General features: G+C 44.3%; 1 protein-coding gene across 1 annotated transcript in view; it reads left to right on the top strand.

Annotated features, from left to right (window-relative positions):
- auts2a (activator of transcription and developmental regulator AUTS2 a) overlaps positions 1-17,212 on the top strand; it is a 319,952-nt gene extending 302,740 nt beyond the window's left edge. Inside the window, 14 exon segments of the mRNA XM_044222254.1 lie at positions 4,233-4,791; positions 6,149-6,212; positions 6,215-6,452; positions 7,760-7,998; positions 9,070-9,114; positions 10,349-10,444; positions 10,554-10,625; positions 11,041-11,070; positions 11,792-11,863; positions 12,466-12,607; positions 13,780-13,860; positions 13,950-14,033; positions 14,190-14,430; positions 14,548-17,212. Coding sequence (XP_044078189.1) covers positions 4,233-4,791; positions 6,149-6,212; positions 6,215-6,452; positions 7,760-7,998; positions 9,070-9,114; positions 10,349-10,444; positions 10,554-10,625; positions 11,041-11,070; positions 11,792-11,863; positions 12,466-12,607; positions 13,780-13,860; positions 13,950-14,033; positions 14,190-14,430; positions 14,548-15,790 — 3,206 coding nt within the window. The 3' untranslated portion in view covers positions 15,791-17,212.
- Positions 17,213-25,472: the final 8,260 nt, after the last annotated feature.

The raw sequence follows: 25,472 nt of genomic DNA, 5'->3' as shown, positions 1-25,472 counted from the left end.
CTTTATACCTTACCTTATACCTATCTTCATGTAATATTCTTCACTTCACGATGTAGTTTATGAAGGTGGTGAAACTGTTCCTGTAACAAAGTACATTTATTCAAGTACTTTACTTAAGCAGTTTTGAGGTACTTGTACTTGATTTTTTTCCATTGTATGGAAGCTGTGGTTACTTGTTACAGACAGATAAAGACCTTACAAAATCATCATCAATTATTTTACAAAATCAGCTCATGGAATATTATGCATTGTTTTACATTTAACTACCTAACTGTATATAATGTTGTTAAAATTGGCTCCGCCTGTAGCAAGTACAACATTTTATATATACTGTATATAATATAACACTAAAAAGACTCAATTTGCTTAATAAGTACTTTTGATACTTGAATAGTATTTAAAGGATGTTAAAGGAATATTTTTTAAATTGTTGTATTTGTACATAAGTAAAAGATCTGAAAACTTCTTCCACCACTGCACTGTTCCTCATTAGAAAGGCTCATAAACTGAGAAAAGGCTGCTACTTCCACATCCTGCTGCTTAGCATATGGGACTCTGATTATTGCTGTATTCTGGTAGTTTGACTGTGAGCTGGCCAAACAGCGGCCTAGCATCAGTGCATCAGGCTCAGCCCTCTTTGCATTTTGCCTCTGCTCAGTGCACAACTCTGACGTACAAACAGCGGCCGTGGCTCAGCTGTCCGTCTCGTGGCCCCAGCTATGTGTTAGGTTGTTAGTTTTGTGTGGTTGGAGCAATGCGACCCCTGCCTGGATGAAATTCCATAAATGAGTGTGAGGGTTTAGAATGCATCGAGGCGCTATTTTGAGGAGGATGGGGCGGACAGGAAGACGGCAAAGGGTGGATGCTTGGGATGTCGCAGAGGTCTCAACAGCCATCAATTTGTCAGGATGACTTCAGGCCAGGGTGTAGGCTGTCAAATCCACCCGCACTCACATGATAGAGAGAGAGAGAGATAAGCAAAGTAGTTTTGGCCTGAGTTTGGTGCTAATGTATTTTTCAAAGGGACAGGTGCTGACCTGCCAGTTGCGCTTTTAAAAGATGATGTTGTTGGCGCTTGTTTATTAATCATTTATATGGGCCAGGCTGTATCCAGGGATGACATTGAAATATGATATGCTAAATTATGTTTAGCATATGTATAGCATAGCAATGTTCTGCATTACACTTTGCCAGGCCTGCTGTCACTCCCTCTGTGAATCATAGCGCAGTGCAAAGATTGGTTCAAAGATTTGAGCCATTTGTCTCGCACATGGCTGCACCAATCCAAATACCTTGCTGATGACGGACCATTAACCAACCAATACACAGGCCTGTTAACCCTGCAGGCTCAATGTGATATAAGCAGCCCATTAAATATGCTAACAGTAAATGCACCTGCATGGCGCTAATGAGCTGTGGTGCAGCAAAGGTGAGATGAAAAACAGAGCCTGAAAGAGGCTTGCGTACATCTCATGTCTTTAATAACATTTTTAAGGGGTGGAGGATTTTTCATCCACATTCATCATACTGTGTTACATTTTCATGTTATCACATTATTATTATTTCAGTTCAGCCCGATCAGAGTTGTAGCCTATTTAATGATTACATGTTGCAGTGTAGCTTTAACCATGTAGGGAGAGACAAATCAGGAGTGGTGGTGTGTGCAGCTAATGCACTGTGAACAGTAGGAGATGGCTCACCCTGGGATAATGAGTTATCCCCCTAAGCCCCTCGCTGGGTCCCCTGACATCCAGCCTTAATGAATGGCTTTCCTGCACACACACACCCAGCTGACCCTCACAAAGTCCTCCTTTACCTCTTAAATCCGACCTCTAGCTTTTGCCTCCTTGACTAACCCACACACCAACAGGCCTTATTCTCCACTCTTGCTGTACCAAGCAACACATACTAGTTAAAAACCGCAATACTACTGAAACGTTGAGAAACAGCAGCACTCCATATTTTGAGTAACCCAAGCGGGAATTGCGCTTATTTGTTTCCAGGGATGAAGAAGACTGACAAATGAACCCTCGCGGGAGGGACGCTGGTGTATACTCCTCTTCTCTTCTTCCCCGCTCCGCCTGGCCCTTGAGTCTTCATTATGACCAGAATAGACACCTTCTTTTTAGCGTGTTAGCACATTCTCAAAACAAGCCGTGGACCTCAGGGACTGAGAGGTGCAGCGGGAGACTTGAGAATACGCAATTTCTCTTCTCGCTGTGTGCTGCGGTGAAGTTGTTTGCCAGCAGCAGTCTCTCTTGACCGGTAATAGCATTTGTAAGTGGAGAAGATTGACATGGATGAGGGAGATGGATTTAAGGGCTGCTGGGCTTTATTGTTCACTGATGCACGCGAGTGTTGAACAGAGATGTGTTTTGTGTGCAGACTGCTAAAGAAGAGATATAGTTTCGATGTAAGGGTTAGTTAGCTTTGGAAACTGACGCATTATGTATCTCTGTATTACGAGGGGACTTTTCTTCTTTGTGCTTGCTCAAAGACAACTAGCAGAGACTATTTCAAAAACACTTCGACCTGGCAATGTGTGCCTTTTGTCTCCTGACAGGCTGGCAGATGTCCCAGTAAGCCCTCCCACACAGAGCAGGGGTCAATAGCTGTTATTGTAGATATTGATTGTGATTTTGCATCAGGAACTACCTCCCCTGACCCTGAACTACAATATCACATGCACCTGGGCTTGCTAATACCTCACTTAGCATTTTGCTAATCGACGGAGGTTCTCGTTGAGCCCGGTTAGCTCAAGCTGCTCCCAGTGGAGTTGGTCTGGAGGGAGTAGTGTGTCAGGGAGATGGAAGCCTGCTGTGACAGGCTGTAGCTCTGCAGTGCAGGCTGCTGTCTCAGCCCAGGGGAACTGAGTCCCATCTACCTCTTTGGCAGGTTAAGGATTTAGCTGGCTTCCCTAAGGGGGGAGGGGGAGCCCTTGCTCCTGCCCCTAACCCCCCCTGAGGCCCAGGGAGAGTTAATTACAGTTTATGTATGCACTGTCATCCCCCATGAGCCTCTTTGCCTCTGGAGCAACCAAGCTGACTGCTGATATCTGAGCACTTTGTTCTGTAGGAGGAGGTCCCTGCAGAGAAATACCCTGGACGGAGCTTATTAGCTCTTGTTCTGTGTGACTTCAACATTATACAGCGGTTATTATTCATTCTCTGGATTAATTCACACTTTGGACATAATGGAGTCCAACCAGGCCAGGTAATGTTTCAGTTTTTTGGCAATTACTGAAATTCCATAAAATGAGTCCTCACCTTGTCAGACAGCAAACTAAATGCGCGCCCGTCCTTCATGCTACATGCAAAAGTGAATTAATGAATGCAGTGATGTTCTCCTGCAGTGTCCTTTTAATATGCGCTTACAGTCATCACTCTCAAGCCAGTTTTCATGTGGTAAAGAACAAACACCAGTGTTTCCAAAGATGAATATTATTTAAGAATAACTGTGCAGTTTTTATTTAGATAAAGTATCTTCTTGACTTTAGGAGAAGTGAAAGAGAAGAAAGGCAACCTGACACTTGTGAAGTATCTACAACTATGCAAATATACATGCAAACCTGTATACTGTTTGCACAATTCAGAATACATTTAATTTGTCCTGCAAGTGGAAGTTCTGTCATCCAGGCAAAAAAAATGAACCTTGAAATTAAGGTGATGTTGTTTTGTTTACGATACAAACTGATTTAGCCTGAAGCAGAAAAACACATTTCAGCTGTGCAGTTTATCCCCAGGGAAGGTCTTAAAGGCTGCATGAAAGGGCTCAGGAATTGGTGCTTGTGCTGGCACAGCTGCAAACCCCAGCAGGGCGTGTCGGCATGAGAAGGAAGAGTCGCAAATGAGTTTGTCAGTTTGTGGGGCAGCTCAAAGCGCACATGGCAGAGGAGATGGCAGTTAGAAAGACAAGAGTCTACAAAAGGCCTGTGGCTCTCACATACATAATCTTTGTTAGAGCTGGAGATGTTCAACTGCAGCGTTCATTTATCTGACAAGAGACTTAAAGAGCCGAGCATCTGTGCCTGATGTATGTTTGTCTGAAAGCCTTTATAGCAGGTTCTAATCCATTACAATTGCATGTTCTTCGCATTCACCGACATGTCAGTGTGTTTCTGCTGTTTTTCTGTTTTTAACTTTTTTGTTCAAATGGACCACCAGCTTGGAAACTAAGAACTGTTATTAGAGATGCACTTTTTTCACAATGTTTTCTCTTTCTGTTTTACACAGTTCCAGATTTTGGCATCAATGCGCTCTCCACCAATGGCAGCCAGGAGCCTCATGGCCCCGGCCTCCTCAAGGTGTCAGGCCTAGAGCGCAGTCAGGAGAGGAGCCAGGAGAGCTGCAGGGACCCCCAACCCCCTGCATCCAGCACCCCCAGTCAGCCTCTGCCCCCCCAAGCCCTCCCCCTTCCCCAGCCGTTCGTCCCCCAGCACCTTTCCCCACGTCGGACGCAGACAAACGGCCCTACCCAGGCTCCGGCCTCCACACACCTGCCCCCACGCTCAGAGGCTCTCACCAGGCCTCGGACGCCCGCAGCCCTGCCTCTCGCCCAGGGTCAAGAGCCCTCGCCGCCCCCCCCTCCCCGGCCCCAGCACCAGCCTGAACTGCTGTCCCACCCCCGGCCTCCGCCGACGCCCAGCCTTCACCCACACCCGCCATCACCTGCCCTCCCCACCCATCACCCTCACCAACAGCACCCCAGTCAGGCAGGGCCCCACCGGCCCCCATCACGCTGCCACCCCCGGCCCCTTTCTGCCTACAACGGCCTCAACCTCAACGGTCACAGGTAAGGCTAATAACAGACAACACATTGACAGATCAGTTCATTATAAAAAACAATCACATCCCTCATATCCTCATGTGCTCCGATGCAGAAAATTGTGTGCAGTGCAGTACAGACAAAACCTCCATGTTCACGCCCACTTGAAAATACTAGAATATCTCTTGGGCTGAAAGTACGCGTGATGCCAGATCAGTATGTAAATTGCTATCAGGGAGAGCTTGAAGTCCCCGAGCCAAACAGTAGCACTGATTATTAACATCGAAATAAAAGGGTCACACTGTGCCTTGAGTGCCTGATATGTTAGCCACCCACATAGTCATCGGGGCTCTGTATAGATTCCAGCCCTCATCAGTCAGGGAGGGAGGGACGTCCTTATCAGTGTGCGATAGTTTAGTACAGCGTTGAATCAGTAACATACTGTTTTGATTTTATTGATGAGAGGTTATTTGTGCATGAGAACAGGAGGAAAGTGGGCTCAAAGTTGTGATATTCTTCCTAGAAAAAATTAAATATTTCCAAGGTCTGTTCAGTTATAAAGAATCCTCAGTGGAATTCCACTTTGTATGTTCAAAAACACCATGATCACAGTAATTTTTCACATTATTAAAAATAACAATAGAGCTAGTGCAGGGTTAAGTATGGTCTGTTGTGACCTATATCTGTTGAGAAGCACTGAGGCCTATTTAAGACTCCAGGATAGCTCCTTCAGAACCCACTCAGTCCCAACAACAGCTCTGCCTCGCAGGCTCTCAGGACTTGGCTTCGCCTCCCTCTCCCTGTGCCAGCCCTGCCAGTCTGCCAGCGTGCCAACAGGGCCTGGCACCCACTGAATAATCATGGCCGGGGCCCACAGCGAAGAGCGAGCACTGCAAATGAGCTTTTAGGCTTAGTGAGTGGAGCTGTGGAGACGCAGGCTCTGTGACTGCCCCCAGGGAAAACCCACACACACTACAAAAGACTGTTTGCTTACACATCCATACACACCCTCTCTCCTTCTCATCCCATTTCCGATGCACATGTTCACTACCTGGCTCTGGAGGAAGTGCCTTAACAGAAGCTGTTCAAAGACAGATGTTCGTTCTGTTATGCTTGCCAGCGGTGGTTTATTTGCATCCGAGTGTGTTGTGAATGTGGTGTTTTCGCGGATCATGTTTTCCCTGGATTCTGTGAAGCACAAGAGACAGGCAGGGAGGCATTTGTAAACGGAGGACAGTTGAGGTGTGAAAACACTGTGCTGGGAATTGAACGTCGGAGCAGATGGAGATGAGGGGATGTGGAGGAAGAAGTGTTAATTTTGACTGATCGTGCCTGGCCTAACCTGGCTCCTTTCTCCTCCTTTTTTCTCTCTCTTTCTTTACAGCAGCAGCAGGAGCAGCACCCCAGGCACCAAGCCCCAAGGGCCACCCGCTCCGTCCTTGCACCTCCCCACCATCCGCCTCCTCCCGCGGCGGCCACAGCAGCCTCCACCTTCCCCCTGTCCTTGGCGGCTAACCAGAGCACCCCTCACAACACTCCCCACAGCTTCCCCCCTGCCTTGCAGTCTTCGCCGCACCCACATCACCCCAATATGTTCGCTCCTCCAGCGGCTTTGCCTCCACCACCACCACTTACGTCTAGCACCCTGCCAGTACCCGGACATCCTGCTGCTGGGAGTGCCTACTCAGGTAAACATCACATGCTGCTTGCAAACGTCCCCACATCGCCACCCAGTGGTGTGGCAGAGCATTGCACATTCAGCTGACAAAAAACAAAAAGCACACTGTTATTTTAGCCAGTTGTTGCATCAGGTTGCCAGGACAGTCGAGACATATGAGACGTACACGAGGAATAATTTAAGACCAGCATTTGATTTGAAAGCATTTGAGATGCAGAGACAAATGGACAGACAGAATGTTACCCTGGTAATTATTTAAAGAAACAAGCAAGAGTCCAAGATAATCCGCATGTACTCCATTACCGGGGTTTCGTGTGTTTATAGTCGTGTGGACAGTTCAAGTTCACACTCTGTCTGTCATGCTCTGATTCATCGACTCTCTACACACCAGTAATATCCACCAGCAAGTCAGGTCGCATTGCAAAAGCGATTATAGACCCTGTGCACATTTCTGTGCTGTGCTGTCGAGTTAAATGTCAGGGTCAGTGTGGGAAGAGGAGGGGGGCTCGCCTTTAGCGACGTTCCCAGAACTTCCATTTTCACCTGGAATGGTGGTCATGTGTGTGAAATCAATTTGGTCAATACGGAACGGAGCGAGCTGGATTTTGTTCAAAAGATACTAATGAAATTTTTATGAAGAGAAAAATTCCACTCACACTCCCAGCCCAATAAAGCTTGAAATGAATGTAGAAAATATTGTAGTGAGTCACCGTGGAATAGGAAGGATAACGTTACTCTGGAGGAGATGTAATCTCTCAAGGTAGGTTTTGTTGGATTTAGAAGAAAAGGCCAGTGATTACTTGAAATCCATTCTTTCTCCACAGGCTGCACAGAGGTTATTAGAACAACAGATGTTGTCATCTCAGAGGGGCTGTAGTGTATCAAATCACAGCATTTGACAGTTCCAGCAGTCAGACAGTTCTAATCATTTCGTGCCTCGCTTAAATTTAAAATGACATGCTGATAATCACAGCCATCCTGGTTTGACATGGCTTCCTGTTTGATGACATACGTAGCTCTCACATTGGGGTCCAGGGCCCTCCAGGGGTCTTTGAGGGGCTTTTAGCAGGACTTCTTTTCAGAACTTAACTTTTCATGTACAGCCTAGGCAAAAGTTTAATTTAAAACAAATCTACCACAACAAAATTCTTACCATATGGAGGTCCCTGGGAGAAAACCTTACATAATGGGGTCTGTGGCAGTTAATGTGTATGTTCAGAGTCTGCTGCGTTAAAATGCTTGAGAACTCTTGACAGTCACCTTCGCCTCATTAATGAACCCAGTCCTAATCCTTCCTTCTCTCTTGCTCTTCTCCAGAGCAAGACCTTCTGCGCCAGGAGCTCAACACCCGTTTCCTGGCCTCCCAGAGCGCCGACCGCGGCGCCTCACTGGGCCCTCCGCCCTACCTGCGCACCGAGTTCCACCAGCACCAGCATCAGCACCAGCATCAGCACCAACACACCCACCAGCACACCCACCAGCACACCTTCACGCCCTTCCCCCACGCCATCATGCCCACCCCAGCACCGCCCATGGTGCGTACCCCTGCCAGAAATGTGAGGATAAGTAGAACGCAACTGTGTTGGGTTGGAGAGGGTGGAGGGGGTCAATGGGGGGGAATCACCATCGTCAAAACATTTTTATATATCTTCTAATAATGATTTTTACATATGTAGAAGAGAGTGAAGATTTTACACAGTTCTACATGTGTGTGAGCGGCACGCTGTAGGGACCTGTGGGTTTCTGTGGCAGCCTTTCAATGATGACCATGTGTGTCCGTCCACACCACAATGATGCCTTTATTCTCCCAGAAAGCCTTTCTACTGTTTTCTCTGGCATACTCCACGACTCCAGACTTGAGTCGCCGTTATTTTCTAAATTGGCAATAACTTGCCCAAAGCATGTTAACTTCAGAGCCAGCTTTCAGAACATAATACACTTAATTCATTCTGAATTTAATGACATCATTTGGTCCCGTTTGGGGGTTTTCATTGCTGGTAAATGCCTTGCGTTAAGAGCCCCACATTTTTGTTGCGGGAGTCCACAGGCAATGGGTGGCTGGACCCAAAACTCACACAAACGTGCGTGCGCGCACACACACACACACACACACACACACACACACACACACACACATAACATTCATATTCATAACTGCCTGGCCCATAGAGGGTTCACTTGGCTCTGATGATACCTTAAAGGCAGCATGGCGAGGCCTCTGACAGCTAATGAGGCCATAAAAGGGCTCTTTATGGCTGCAGTGTTTAGTCTTGACTGGGGAAATGTTCGTCCTGAGCCTGTGTTGCACCACTAAAAGGAGACCAAATGAGACACAGAACCCACACTAGTTTACAAGGTCTTCAGATGATCACAAAAAGGGGGAGGATGAAAACAGGCTGGTTTGGGTAGTGGTCGAGCTTTGAATCTCAGTTGACATTTTAGATCTTGAATCATCATCTCAATCTGTAAGCATGTTCTTAGTCCTGAAATACAGTTTGTGATGCATTTTCTGTTGGCCTGAAATGACCCGGAAAGAGGCCAGTCTCATCCCTGTTACAGTATATATGTGTAGGTTATCATGTTTTCTCCACAGCTTTGTACTTAGCTCTGTTTCATTTCTCCTGCAGTTTGACAAATACCCAACAAAAGTTGACCCCTTCTACAGACACAGTGTGAGTTTCCCTACTGCGTACTGTCTGCCTTAGAGCAGTTTGTTGCTTGTCCATCCAGCCCATGTGAGTTTGTGTTGTAGCTGTGTGTGTGTGTGTGAGAGAGATTACATGCAATCACTCATCCGCTTCTTAATGGATACTGTAAGTGCCCTAGCTGTACCATTCCACCCTTCAGCCCCAGCAAATCTTGTGATTAATGAAACAGTGCTGGATTCTTAAATCTCAGAGCAAGATTTATTGTGCATGCATGTAATTGTGAAATTGTTGTGCATATAAATTAATACAGAAAGAGACAGTGGCGCATTGCAAAGGAGACTGCGTTATTGCCAGAGGAATAATATGTCTTTGTCTTGCTTACTAGTCTTCATTTGTATTTGTCTGCTAACAGCAGTGGCTTGCTCATGATTATTACTCACTAAAGGGGACTTATTTGAAACCTTGGACCCCGCTCTCCTACCATGTTTGGTGAAGCCTCCAGACACTTGCTGTGTTGTGCCTGCACAAGGAAGAGGAAGATTTTAATATCAGAAAAATCATGTTTTTGTATTCAAACCAACCCTGGGTAGATGTTGCGGAATTTTGCTTGTTTGTTGTTGTTATGTAGCAGCAAACACCCTGAAGCCAGTTGTCTCTATAAAACATACTGACGTCTTAAAACATGATGCACATGGAAACACAAGTTGCATTTAAAAGCTCACAGCATATCCTCAAGCGCTTCTAATAACTCATTCTGGCAACCCAAGTTTAAATAATTCTGTTGGACCATCCATGATTAAAGCAGTGCATGCATGCAAGTTCGCAAACATGAAAAACATTCTCTACTTCCACTAAGGCTAATATGATTGACAAGAACAATTACACCGAGTAGTTGATTACATATCTGTTTCTCCACAGGATCATTTTCTGGAAGCCTCAAGCACTTGTTTGGTTTGCATGTGTTTGTATTACAACATTCTAGTTTTCATATCAAAGGAGTATTTTCCCCTATTTAAATCTACTGGGAATGAGCAGTAAAATATTTTAAAAACTTGCAGTTTGTGAAACATGTAGGCAATCATTTGTAATTTCCCCCATCTAAGCAGTCTTGGAAAATGGAAAAAAAGATTGAATGTTGAGGTTCATCCGTCAGTATAACCTGTGTGTTCCATCTCCACTGCCTTATGAAGCTGTTGTCCTGCATTTGGCTGACAGGCCGAACCATCCTCACACCTTCTCTCCCTCTTTTCTTCCTCAGCTCTTCCACTCTTACCCACCAGCCATGTCTGGCCTTCCCCCCGTCATCCCCCCGACCGGGCCCTTCGGCTCGCTGCAGGGCGCCTTTCAGCCCAAGGTAAAGGATGCCACTACACACCCACGTTCTCACACATACAGATAGACAAACTGAAATGAGGAGTTATTTACAGAGAATCTTGTTTCGATCTGTGTCTGGTGCTCTCTAGACCTCTAATCCACTCGATGTGTCCACAAGACCTGGAGCCGTCCCACACACATTCTTACAGAAGGACCCCAGGGTAAGATCACACACTAACAAACAACACTCACAGTGTAGAGGTAACCTTTAGACCCTCTGTGTATGTTGCATAAGCCTTCGAGTCATCAGATGGAGGTTTTCAACACCATTACAATTATGTCATTGTAAAGAATTCATATGCAGTTAGTTTGTAGACAACACAGACTCTGTGTGTGTTTCTGCCGTCCTTTCGGGTGCCATATTTGTCTGTATTCGTTTGTATGCAGAGGGTCACACAGGAGGAACCTGTTTAACACGCATGTGTTAATTACTTCTGAAATGCTTACTTTTAAAGTAGAAATCAATTTTAATTCGGTTTTTAATGAATGCCACACACAGAGACTAATTAGAAGTGAGACGTGATTTGATTGACAGCAAAATAACTCAACCACTTTTCCCCCCTCTCCCTCCTGCAGCTAACGGATCCATTTCGGCCCATTCTCAGGGTGAGTGCTCACTCCCTGCAGTGTCTGTCTCCTGCACCCTCACACACACACCCCTCTCCCACCACACACACACTATAATAGCCATGATGCCTTAAAGGGTTTTTGCTAATGGAGTGGATAGTGTCTTTAATTAAATGAGCACTGCGCTCGGAGGCAGAGTGTGCTGGTTTATACCACAACAAAGCTCATTTTGGAGAACAGTGCAGCCTCTGCATGTGGAAGTTGCTTAAACATAGACATTGACAGTCTTTTACACAAGACCATTCAAATCACTGCTATAATTACTATACCTGTCACATGCCATATCACCATCATAGACCATCATGAAGTAATATGTGATTAAAGGTGTTACATGTACCATGATTAAGTTATCAGTATGTCATTTTCTTGACAGAGGGTGATGCTGTGTTCATGTCATCTGACCATTCAAGATGGTTGCATGATTGCAGAGTTGATCGTGTGAGGGTTAAAGATAATGCGCATCAACAACCACATTTGTTTGCCTTTTCAGGCACTTCCATATTATTAAGCGTTAATGTGGATATACCAGAGCTGTCAGAATTTTTTTTTGTTTTTTTTAAATTATGGATGTAAAATGTCTACACACTTCACCACACAATAAACCTTTTAAGATGCAAGTTGGTTGCAATAATGGCCTTATTGTCATTTAAAAAAAAAAAAAAAGAGTAAAGTTGTGACACCATGTTTTTGTCCTGTACAGAAACCAGGGAAGTGGTGCGCCATGCATGTCCATATCGCCTGGCAGATATACCACCACCAACAGAAAGTTAAGGTGAGGACTCATCTGACTCCTCTCTCTGCTTTGGCCAAAGCTAGTATTAACACAGTGTAAAGTTAACTGTGTCCCAATTCCATACTATATACTAATCTTTATAGTATACTGTTTTTTGCAGTTGGTATACAAGAAATGTTATGGTATGCATACAGAATACTATTTTAAATGGTAATTCTGGGGTCAAAATAATATTTTAAAGACAGAAGCTGATCTTTGTACTGATCTGATATTTTGGTGATTTGTGAAAGTAATTCTACTGTTGCTGACTACAAGTCACTTTACAAACGACTGATCAAATGATTAAAACATAACAAGTAATTTTAATTTAATGGCTTCAGCAGTCATAAACATAATCACTTCTTGAGGTTATAATGATGGGTCCATTAAGAAAAGGAGACTGCCAGGCTACACTGAATTACACGCTGAGCAAAGCAATCAGAGGGACCTGAACAAGTGTCCTTGAGCAAGACAACCATTTAGTCACTTACTGTAGTTTACTTAATATAAAAATCACTCTTATTAACCTACAAAATACACGGTGATATCTTGTGTAAAGGGGTTTTACATGTGTTTCTCTTTGTCGATTTGGCATCTTCTAGCAGCAGATGCAGGTCGACCCTCACAAGCTAGACTTTGGCCTCAAGCCTGAGTTCCTGAGTCGACCTCCGGGCCCCAGCCTCTTCGGCCCCATCCACCACCCCAGTGACTTGGCACGACCCGCCACGCTCTTCTCCGCTGCAGGTGAGTGTGTGTCAGATCTCTGGTTAGAAAGATTGATTAATGGTCAAGAACAACACCCTCTGACATACAGCAGCAGTCCATTAATTCCTGCTGTTCAGAGTGAACGGCTGTCTGCTTATATTATTGTCAGAGTTCAGCTGTGAACAAGCCAAGACAGCAATACCAACAGAATTTGTCCACAACATGGAAATAATAACAATCAGTGTGAATGTCATTGTAGTGCATCTATCTTTAATCAGCCAATTACTGAATACTAATTGGACAAAAGTTTAACTCAAGGTCAACTTAGTAGGTTTTTCTGGAGCTTTTAACCACATCTTGTGGTCTTCGTCAGAGGAGGACGTTTGCTCAGTTGACGACATGTACTTTGTTTAGTTTCTCACATCTCTCCATGAGATGAGGTTGAAAATGTAGCTGAACCGAAACCAGATTTTTAAGGTCGATATCAAAGCTTGCGTGTTTTACAGAACTAAGCAAGCAACGCTGTACTTGTACAGCATTAGTTAAATGCTAACATGTTATACTATGTTTACCATGTTCACCATCTTAGTTAAGCATGCTAACATTTGCTAATTATCACTAAATACAAAGTACTGCTGAGGATGATGGGAATGTCATTAGTCTTGGTGACAAACTGAATTTTTGACCTGAGACGATGGTGCTAGATGAAAAAGATCAGCAAAGTCAGCAGGCGTCATCCTTTGGGGGCCATGACTGTCTGTATGAAATTGCACGGCAACATATCCAGTAGCTTTTGAAGTATTTCAGTCTGGATCAAAGTGGAGGACAACCCCGTCCACGTGGCTAAAACCTCTGATAACAATATTGATTTTTTTGTTTACATAAACAATCATTTTGATATGGATTCCTTAACTTTGTTTTTTTAAAGAATTTTGTCAAATATATGCACTGAGCTGGACATTTTACAGAAAGAAATTAGCTATTAGTGCTCTCTATTGGACAAATTATGTAACGTAGTTTCTAAACATCTTTGTTTTTACTTATTGGCCCAGACGATATGTCGGTCAGGCTCTAGTTCTAGAAAAAGTTAATAAGTGGACCTTGAGTAAAGATCGTTTTGTTAAATTACTGTTTAACACTTAACGCTTCGTAGCATTGCAGTCAGCGGTTGATGGACGTTTCGGTGATGACTTCTGTCTCTCCCTCCTCAGGTCCCACACACCCATCAGCAGGTCCTTTCGGTCACCCGCCCCACCATCCTGGAAACTTCCTCACTCCAGCATCTCACTTAGGTTAGAAGACGCTTCAGTTCAGTTCTCCTCAGTCTTGAAAATTAAGATGCGATTGTATGCATGGTAACATGTCGTGTGTCTCTCTCCAGAACCTTTCAGTAGGCCTACATCATTTGGAGGACTGGGATCTCTCAGTTCATCGGCCTTCGGGGGACTGGGAAATCCAGCACTAAGTGAGTCTCAACCTCATGATTGATACTGTTGATGCACTCTAAGAACATCAGCAGAATAGAATTTAAATACTTATAGATATACGCCAGTGCAAGTTGTCGAGATACGCATTTAACTTGCGTCCTGCCGTGCTTTTCCACGTGTTGAATCCCTAACAGCGGCCAACTCGGTGTTCGGCCATAAAGATGGCCCCACCACACAGCAGCACTTCAACAGCAGCAGTAACAGCAGCCACCAGGAGCCATGGAACCGCCTGCACCGTACGCCGCCCTCCTTCCCCACACCGCCACCCTGGCTGAAACCCGGAGACTCTGAGAGGAGCACCTCGGCCAGCTCGCACGAGAGGGACCGAGACTCTGACAAACGGGACTCGTTGGTCAGTAAAGACGACAAGGACAGGTGGGTGTTGCCAAAAGTAATTACTCTAGTATGACTCCTGTTACCTCACTCACAGAACATAAATAGAAGTTAAGGTCCTGGAACTGATGGGGGAGACTTTCTTCTTCTTTCTTCTAGGGACTCTGTAGAAAAGCGTCATCCGAGCCATCCGTCCCCAGTCCCTGTCAACCCCATCAGCCTCCTTGGCCACAGCCGGCCTCCTGAGCACCACAGGAACCACCTGCCCCCTGCTTCTGGAGAGCTTCAGAGGGACAAGGAGAACAAGGCAAAAGACAGGGAGAGGGAGCACTCAGACTCCTGGAAAGACAATGGGACAGATGACCTTAAGCTCAAAGACAACCAGCACAGCGACAAGGACACGCCTGTCATCCATGACGCCCGGGTGTCAGAGGACAAAGTGTCCAACAGGGGGGCGGCATCGCCCTACGTCCGGCAGACCAGCCTTGAACGTCCCAACGGCGGCCTGAGCAGGGAAGTCCTGGAGAAGAAGGTAGAGCTGCCGTACGAGCACCAGAAGAAGAACAGTGAGGTGAAAGTGAAGGAGGAGCGTAAGGAGGAGCAGGATGGAGCCACAGAGAGAGCAAACGAGCACCCGTCACAGGCACCCTCCACGCCAAACCTCCACCCTCCTTCCTCGATGCCTGTGCCCATGGGCATGGCCGGCGTCCACCCCATCAACACCATCAGCGGTCTGGAGAGAACTCGAGTGGTGGCGCCCTTCATGGGTATCAGCCCCATCCCAGGAGCGGACAGGTTCCCCTACCCTGCCTTCCACTGGGACCCAATGAGGGACCCCTACAGGGGCCTGGACATTCACAGACGGGACCCTTTGGCCAGAGACCTGCTGCTGAGGAATGACCCTCTGCACCGGCTGGCAGCACCTCGCCTCTATGAGGCCGAGCGCTCCTACAGGGACCGTGAGCCTCATGACTTTAATCGTGACCACGCCCACCCTCTAGCCCTGGAGCACAGGAGGGAGCAGGAGCGTGCCCAGCTGGAGGAGCGCGAACGTCTCAACATGCTCAGAGAGGACTACGAGCATGGGCGCCTCCACCCCTCAATGCACCATCCAGCCCTTGACGGACACCTCCCCCACCCTGCCCCGGGCCTCATGGCCCCCGGACTCCCAGGCATGCACTACTCCAGGGTCAGTCCCACAGCTGCGGCGGCGGCAGCTGCTGCCGCTGCCGCAGCCCATCAGAACGGTATACTGAACAAAACACCACCCACCGCCTCTCTGAGTGCCCCACCCCCACTCATCCCCACACTGGGTGCCCGGCCCGGCTCACCCAGACGGACTACTCCCCTGGCCACAGATATCAGAGACAGACCGGCTCACAAAGACATCGAGGCACGGTGAGCTGAGCCTCAGCAGACTCAGTGCCCCTGCTGCCCTGTGCCTCACTAACACTGAACTCACACCAAGCACTTAGCTTTGGGCAAAGCAAGACTGTAACATAGCTGTGAATAACTTACGTGGGCAGAGAAATGCCCACACAATGAATTGTTTTTGTATAAAACTACAAAGAGACAATAATCATGGAACAAAAAAAAATTTTTTTCAAAGATTTCTTTTTCCAGTTTGCTCCAGTTTCTTGTGTTCATTCTTTCTCTTGTATAGCAAAGTGACGTGGAGTAAGAATGAACAATTTTGGAATGTACAGGTACTTTAGCACTGACAGACGGCAAAGTGTGTAGATAATGTGTACAGTTGCTGTGCTCGCTCTGTATGGATTAAAAATCATGGTACAAATATGCAAAAGGGTGTTTTGAAAGCTTTACTTTGAACACATGTAAATAGAGGAGTATTACAGCAGTGATTCAGAATGTGCTTTTTGCAGTTTCCTTTTTGTTTTGTTTTTTCGGTTGACGCAGTTGATTAGCATTGTACCAGAGACCCCACATTCAACTATGCAACAAATGTCTGGGCTCCCTTTCTGAAAGATGGCCTTCTCACCATAACTGACTGTGTACCAATAAATGACAAAAAGCTGTATTCTCTCCACAACTCAGACTTGACACACATTGGGTCCATGTAAACCGATACAAGCTTTAACTGATCCACACAGGCTTTGTAGGTAGCAATTTGGATTAAACAAAAAGGTAATGCTTTGAAAATTACTTTCTCAAATATAATACATTGTGGTGACAATCTTAGAAACAGTTGATGGAAGTATTGCATTTCAAAGGATTTTCAATGTAAAAAGCCAGCAGCACAAATTTTAAGAATCTTTTTTTTCCATTCTTCCTTCACTCAGTTACCACCAGTCTTGTTTTGGGGAGAATGCAGCACATTAAACACCATGACAGCACATTTGCCCTATTGAAGAAGTGTAAAGTACATGTTTTGGAAATAGGTTCTGTTGGTCAAACAGTGTATTAATAAAGTGCTTTCCTAAGTTGTTGTACCTACAAAATCAAAAGACAAAAAAGCAAGTCTAAACTATGGACAGTTTGTTTCTAATGAGCAGAGATCTATTTTAGTAGTCCACTGAAGGTTTAGTTGTGCGCTTCAAATTCTGTGATATCATGTCGTGCAGTGTTTTTTTAATCCAACATAAAAATGTCCACCGGAGCCATAGTGGTTAGTCGATGCGTATTGCAAAAAGATTGTTAAATGAGAAACTTCTTTTGCTGTTTACCATGTACAGGGGAAAAAAATGAAGTCTTTCTAGATCATGTACAAAAATGAGAAAAAATGAAGCGACTGAATCTTCAGCATGCTCCTCATTTAAACTTGTGTTATGTAAATTGTGCCATGTTATTAAAAAATGTGTACTAACCCTGTCTGTGGGGCTTATATTCTTCCATCTACATGCACTGACCTGAGTAAATAGACTATGTTTCTTTTTTCACTACGCTTACACACTTGATTACTTTCCACATTAGGCTCTCATGGAGGATAAGCTCACCTGCATCCTAAGTATTTTAAGTGCTACTGATTGAAGTAGTTATAAGACTGTGTCACTTGATACAGTCACTTCTAATCAATGTAGATGAAGAATTTGTCGTTTCTCACATCTCTGCTGTACCAGTAGGTGCTGACTTTCTGGAAAATTGCTTGGTAACCACGGAAACATCATGCATCACACCACATCAGTTACCTGGACAAGTGAGGGCATGTGCTCGGTGCTTTAAACATCAGCAGCCGTCAGTGGCGAATCACGGCATGGTACTTGTGTATTCATCAGAGGACGCAAGAGTCATTGACGTTCCCATTATGCTGAATAACCACAGCATTCATGCACCCGTCTCTGATTGTTTAGCACTGAAACACCCAGGTCATGCATCAGTCAAATATTGGTTCGATCCGTTACTGGTGGGAAATGTGGATGCCTGTGCCTCCTGCTCCTGGGACCAACACTAATTTTCCTTTCAGACCTGCACACAAAGTGCTGTTAGTACAGTAAGTGGTAGTTCAGGCTTTGGACCAGGAGAGGGCGCCAAACTGCTAGAAATACAAACTTGGAACACAAGAGGTGATGGTGATATGATAATCTCACTTTAGCCCACAGCTAAAGATTATTTTCATTAGAACCGCAAAGCTTAGCCGATTAATCAATTAGACAATCGTCAGAAAATTAATCAGCAACAGTTTCGATAATCTATTTAGTTTTTTGAGCAATGGTTCCAGCTTCTCAAAGGTGAATATGTTCTGGTTTTCTTACTCATCTATGATAATAAACAATCATTTAAGTCACTTTTCAAGCTAAATCTCTAATTATTGTCTGGTTTAAGCTTCTCAAATGTGAGGATTTCTCTGTTGTATATCACTGTGAATTGAATATTTTTGGATTTTGGACTGTTGGTGGGACAAAAGACATGTGAAACATTACTAAGGGCTCTGTGAACCTGTTATGGGCGTTTTTTCACAATTTGCTGACTATTTTCTGATATTTCACAGACCAAACAATTAATTCATTAATCGAGAAAATAATCGCTACGTTAAATCAATAATGAGAATAATCGTTATTCTATCGTCATTTTCATTAGTGGTTACTCTGCCGATAATTTGTTCGATTAATCATGTAGTCGATAAAATGTCAGAAAATAGTTAAAATGCTGATTACAATTTCCCCAGAGTAAAACTGACATTCAATTTGCTTGTTATGTCCAAACAACAGTTTAAAACCCAAAGATATTCGGTTTGCTATCAGAAAGCAATGTGTAGGTTAAAAATTGATTGAATGAATGTGTGAGTCCAATCAACACTGTCCAGGGTGTGCATTTACTTCCTAGGATCTTTCAACTGTTTGGTACAATTAAGTGATTATCAAAACAGAGACTTACTAGAAAATAGCAAACTCCTTCTGGCCTGGTCAGTAGTTCATCTACATGCAGGTATGTCGTCTACCTTAGTCCAGAGATCCACCTCCAAACTCTACATCACAGCTGCTGTGTTCTCCCTTCAGCCTAAGCTGCTGGATGCTTCTACCAGCTACTTCTGGAACAGCCTCATCTAAGCACTGAAAAACAAAATCCTAAACCGCCTGAGTAAACTGCTTTGGGATGTTGCTACAAATCCTTCCTCCACTGGACAGAACCTGGATTTTTAGGTAGGGTGTCTGATGGGGTTTCAGTGCAAAAGGGATCCTGTGAATGCAGTTTCTTTATCAAACAACACACTGACAACCGACAACAACAACAACAGACAGGACCGATGAGACACAACAAAACCAGTCAGCAACTCTGGTGTTTCAAGTGATGGATGGTTTTACTCTTTGGATTACAGAGGTTTCATGAAGTGAAATCTTGACACCGATCCGACTAAAAACTACTATGAATTTATCATCAATTAAACCGCCAATTATTTTCTTAAAGAATCACTTAATCCCTCAGTGGAACCTTCTGCAGTTTGAGATATATATTGCAACATTCTGTGAATTCAAATCATTGCTGCAGAAAACTGGGTGTTCTCTCCTCGGGCTGCCAATGTTTCAGGATATTTTCAAATCTTGAAATGTTAGCCTCATAAAGTTATTGTTGTTTTTGTGGTTTTAGACAGCTCTTGGGTTGTTTTAAGATGCCATTTAGGTTGTTTCTAGGATGAAGTCTTTTAAATGATTGCAAAAGTTCACAGTATGAAGTATAAAGAATATGTACAATGTGCAGAGATAATCCAACAGATTCAATTCAGTTCACTTTTATTTATATAGCGCCAATTCATAACAGAAGTTATCTCATTGCACTTTTCCTATAGAGAAAGTCTAGACTGTACTCTTTATAATAGTACGAGGGCTCTGAGGGCTCAGGAGGCGGAAAAGGGGATGAGCAGTTCAGAGATGTAACCTGGTGCCAGTCCATGCAGTGTTTTAAAAACAAATAACAATAATCTTAAAATCAATTCTGTACTTCACTGGTAACCAGTGAAGAGAGGCTAGTACAGGGGAGCTGTGGTCTCTCTTCTTGGTACCAGTGAGGAGTCGCACTGCTGCATTTTGAACCAGCTGCAGGCGAGACAGGGCTGACTGACTGACTCCTACACAGAGAGCACTGCAGCAGTCGGGAAGAGAGGAAATAAAAGCATTAACTATAGTCTTCAAATCCTTAACAGATAAGAATGATTTTAATTTTGCAAATGATCTAAGATGGAAGAGGACAGTGCTGACCACTGAGTCGATTTAGTTTTCAGTTTGCAATAGAATACTAAGAAAACCAGCAAATAATCAGATTTGGAACGCTGTAACCAGCGAAGTTTTGGCATTTATACTGAAAGAATTACCTAAATGATTCATCCTTTATCAAAATGGTTGTAGACTGATTTTCTGTTGATTGAATCATTTCAGCTCTGCTGCAGTTATTCAGATTTGATTACCAGCCTACTTGTGTTTTGTGCTAAATAAGATGTGTTGTGCTAAAAACAACATTTGAGTTTAATATTTTGAAAGACTCCCTTAATGGCTTGAGGGGAATCCCTAAGGTGCCTAATGTTTTATTATTGTTAATAATTCTACCATAATGCTGTTAAAACGTGACCCGATTAAAAACTGAAAAAGTCCATTGTGAGAAACCTCACTTTATTTGCTTTGACACCTGTGCATTTATTACCATGTCCCTGTCATCATGTAATTAGCTGTTTGAACACAGGGTGGCATCAGTGTACACCGCCACACTGAAAGGTGAGAAGCAACAAAGAGCGTTTCAGAGGATGGAAGCTGTACAGCAGGTAGTACACAGTGGCCCTGTCATCTCATCTGACCTGAGAGTGGAGAACCAGTTTGGCAGGTTGACGTCCTCTGGCCAGCAGCATGTGCTTGGTATTTGCCTGGATTGAAATGAACACTGTCATCACACACGCTGTCGAACTGGAAGAGCAGCATGTCGTGCTAAACACTCCTTGGGTGTCTTGTTCGTGTGTTTGAGCTTAGCTAAGAAGCAAATAAAGCCACAGTCCTTGCTTGTCAGCTGTCTGAACCCTGAAGCCTGGAATTCATCCCAATACTGAGAGTCATCTGTCTCATAACTGGTGCCACACCTCTCTCTGCCTCTGAGCCCACATGATGTCAGTAAACAAGAACATCTGACACTTCAATGCTATTGTAAACAAAACCTGTCTCTGGGAAATGACTAGTCTCTGGCTTATGCCACAGACGGAGGATCATATGGTAATAAGAAGAATAAAACTACCTGGGATACACCTACAGAGATTCATTATCCATTCCTACCCGTACCTACTATGCTATGTCCTCCATCCCCTTAATCTTATGTAGTACAATGCACTGGCTCTGGCTCATTTTCCCCTAGAAAAAAGCAATTACGTGGGAATGCTCATAGTCTTTTCTCCCTGCTGACAACAGTTCTAATCACATCCAAACAAACGCACACTCGGGCGCTCCTAAAAATACTTTCTAGTTTAGAAATGGGAAGGCATCCCATTCTCAGTGGGAACGTTCCCCTAGTGTTTCCACTCTCCTGAGAAAAAGCCTATAAACGTATAAACACAAGCCTACCTGTACCGCTGTCGGTTCTTGATGCTCAGGCCTCTTGAGCAGAGTTCGCTCATTCATCATTAGTTGAATCGTTTAAATGGGGTAACAAAGAGCTGGCCTCAAATATGAAACGCTGTATTAATGCACAGTGGATCCAGCCCTGCACTCAACCCAGGGAAATTAGCATACTGCTTTAGACGTTCGTATCCAATAATCCTTCACACTGACTGCTTACAGTGGTCAGAATGAGATGTGCTGGTCTGGCTGCTTTGTTGGAGCTACATGTGCATTTTTCCTGAGGAGGAGATGAGGCATTAGATATCTTATTTGCTTAAACCACTATGTAAACATATTCTGACACCAGGTTCAAGCCAACTGTGGCTGTACGCCCTTTCCAAAACAGAGATTTGTTTTCTTGAATTTAATAGATTCTTTTGATCCTCCCACATCATTGTTCATATTGTATTGTGTTGGTTGATGTTTGAGGTAATTGAGAGGACGACTGAGGCCTTCTGAATGATAACTTGCTGTACTGATGGAATACTGGAGTATCTAAAGATGTCACGACACATGCAATAGTAAGAGGCTGGAAACGCATTACAGAAGCTGTGTCAACATGCTTCCAGCCGATGGAGGCTGAACGAAAACAGTAAGGTTCTCACACAGACATGACCTTCACAGACAAACACACAGCTGCAATGTGACAGAAGAAAGCAGAGGATAACTGTTGTTTATTATAACTAATTAAGGCAATAGTCTTTCTACTCAGCACTCAGCATTTTACTACTCCTACTTGTTTTAACCTGCTCTTTCTTCTCAAACAAGATGGTCAAGGTTCATCATGTTGACCCAGCTATCTAACCATGAAAACAATGCATCTTAATCCTATAGGTTTCATTTGATTTCATTTTCACCAGGACGACCTTCACACACCCAGTGCAGCAGGGCCTCATTAGCCGTGAGATTCAGCTCCATCATCGCAGACAGCTGAATTTGAATTATTACAGGAGCTGTTCTTTCTGCACCAGAACATTTCAGTCAGTCAACTCACGTGGAACGCATTATTATGTGAATGCAGAGTATGTACAGAGTTGGTATCTGGTGCCTAAGCTCTGATCTTCTCATTTGTCCCAGAGGCGTACACCACCAAGCCCAACACAACACAGATTGGGGGAGTGATGGTAATAATTTCCCCCAAAACCATTTCCCTGCAAGGTACCATAGACCACGAGAGGAATACGCTATCTACACAAACTGGGTGGATAAATCCAAACCCTGCAATACACCTGATGCTTTCATTGTGACCTGCCAAGGGACTGCAGATGACAGATAAGATAATGCAGTCATCTAATGGTAACATTTATGTTTAATATGTAATATACAGTATATGTAATACATGTATGTAATATGTAAAAATAACATTATATTTTACATGGAAATAGCCAGCATCATCCTGAACAGGAGTCCATTGAAAGTTTCATGTCACCTATGAAGGAAAGGTTCATTAAGACAGGTCAAAGACCAATATTTGATGAGATTTTTGAGTTCTCCCTTTTAAATAAAAAATAACAGTACAGCGCAATAACGTAGAATTGTATTATAATTGGATTTACTATAATGTGCAACATAATGTCTGTTTAACAGTCATTACTCAACACGCCTGTCAACAAAAAGAACAGAAAGGACTTCATTTACAACTGATCCCAGTCCAACATTGACACCAGATAGCATTACAGCAGACAGCAATTACGACATTGCAAACCACTCTGAGAGTCAGCAATAAAACTCACAGCTGCAATAATGCACTGACAAAACAGCAAAGACATTTCCTCATAATGTTAGCACAAGCAGCAAAGACTTACCTTGGTGAAGTGAAGTGGTCAACCCGGAATCTCAACAGAGAATAACTGCCAACAGAGATGTTCCTGAGCCTCCACAGCTCGGAAAAGGTGAATGTTGTGGCCCACAGCTGAGCACACCTGGCCCAGTAGAGGAGGTTAGATCCACAAAGCTGCCCTTATTATTACTATTCAAAGCCCATGACTTGCTTTGTTTGTCTGTGTGTGTGTGTGTGTGTTTCACGTCAGTTAAGAATTCACCAACTGAGGTTAACTGCAGAGTGACTCTCGGCTCAGACTGGTCACATCATAGAGATTAACATGAGAGGTATTACTCACAGGAATAAATGATGAAACAGTTTGTTTAAGCAGTGAAAGGAGCTGAACTTGTAGTTATTGCTAAAATGTAAATTGTTAATAACACCCGTGTTGTGCTACCTTGAAGCTGCTGGGAGATACAGTTTCACAGAAATGTCAGTCAGGTGGAAGTTAAACACCACAGAAGCAGTCTAATTAGCAAATCTCAATCAACTGCAATTAAAGGTTACCATGGTGATGCTAACTGCTGACTGACTCCTGGGTCAGACAGTTCATTTAATAGGGATTAAGCTGACAGGCACCTCTCAAACTCAAAGCCTAGATTTTGGGGGGTTGGGGGGGTAGTGGACTCTTTTGAATGCGTTATTGTAAACCATGTGTTTGTGGTGTCAAAAATAAGGGCGTTTCCCCTTTCTGCTTCCCTCCTGAAACGTCTGGTCTCAGTGAACACTGGAGGCGATGAGGCAGTTGGATCACTTTAAGGCTCATAGCGCAAGATGTGTTGTTTGAAAGAGGACACGTTTTTCTATGTTTTGATGAAAAAATTATGTATGAAGGGTGAAAATCGTGGGAGTAAGAGGAAGTTGAAGATACTTTTTTAAGAAGAGTTTAACAGCTTAACCCCACTGTGTGTCATGTCACCCGCTCTAACTCTTCAAACGTTCAATATTTCGAAAAGTATGAAAGATATAAACACTGAAAGTAATTCCTCAATGAGCTGAACATTTTGAAGCCTGAATGAAGTTTCTATGTTGGTGTTTCCTAGCAATCCTGCCCCATACAAACTCCATCCAGAGCCTCAGTCTCATTTAGCACCTGTGACAGCTGGAGTGCTGCATGGAGGGGAGGTTTCAGTCTGTAAAGGTGGCCCGAGGTACGTGTCCAGCATGGAAAAAAGACATTGTCTAATTGCTTAGCTGCAAATAGCCTGAGGAGGGTGGGGGTGGGGGTGGGGGTTAGTGGAGGGAGGGTTGGCCCTTCCAGTTAAATCACCACCCTGACCTTTGCCCTCACTGTGGCCACTGTGGGTGATTCTACTGCACATGGATGCACACGCCCAGCACTAATACGTATGAACACATACATGGACAGACACTGAGAGAAACACATACAATATATCACTGACATCACTGTGGTAATAATAGAGATGACCCCAATCATCAGAGGGAAAGAAAAGGGAAACTGAGCCCCATGCTCTTGCCATGGATATATTTTATTGCTGGCCTCCATTGTGCCCTCCTGATGACATGGCATTGGAGGATGATCACCTGTAATAGAGTCCAGCCGAGGTGCAGATTAAAAGTACAAATCACATTGTAACGACTAAGGTGCACTGTGTAACCTCCATCTGGGGTTTAAACCACAGTGCTCCCCTGGTTCCAATATCTCAGTTTGACCCAAGGAAGATAGGAGATAACAGAGCGCAATGTTGGGACAAAAGATCAAAGGAACTGTGTGTGTGTGTGTGTGTGTGTGTGTGTGTGTGTGAAGCTACAGTACACCACTGAGAGAGGGAATTTAAACTAGGTGTCCTGCCACTGAGCACACGTAGCTGGATCCGAACCTTCTTGTATTTTCTCCTCCAGCGCCATATGGAAGCAGGTTGAGGAGCAACTCTGATGACGTTAATTTACCCCACACACGGGGTGTCTCCCCTGCATTAAGGAGCTAAGTGCTGCTCTCTCATTCGCTCATGCCACACGCAATGTTCCCGCCAGTGAATATGTCACATCTGCTGATGAGCGTCACCTCACTGATCCATGAAGCTCACCAGACAAAGTCCCCCCAGAGACAGAGGGGGATCTTGAAATAATGAAACATGAACATGATGTTCTTGGACTGAGTGTAATCTCAGCATGCATCCACCGCTGCTCCCCTCTTCTCCCTAGAGCACAGAGGGGAAGGTCATCCATCAAAAGTCATATATTAGTCACAATGTGAGCGGCGTGGGGTCGAA

This window comes from Siniperca chuatsi, linkage group LG14 (assembly GCF_020085105.1).
Source record: "Siniperca chuatsi isolate FFG_IHB_CAS linkage group LG14, ASM2008510v1, whole genome shotgun sequence".
Classification (NCBI taxonomy): domain Eukaryota; kingdom Metazoa; phylum Chordata; class Actinopteri; order Centrarchiformes; family Sinipercidae; genus Siniperca; species Siniperca chuatsi.
Note: the sequence above shows the minus strand (reverse complement) of the source record. Positions and strands in the feature narration are given on the sequence as shown.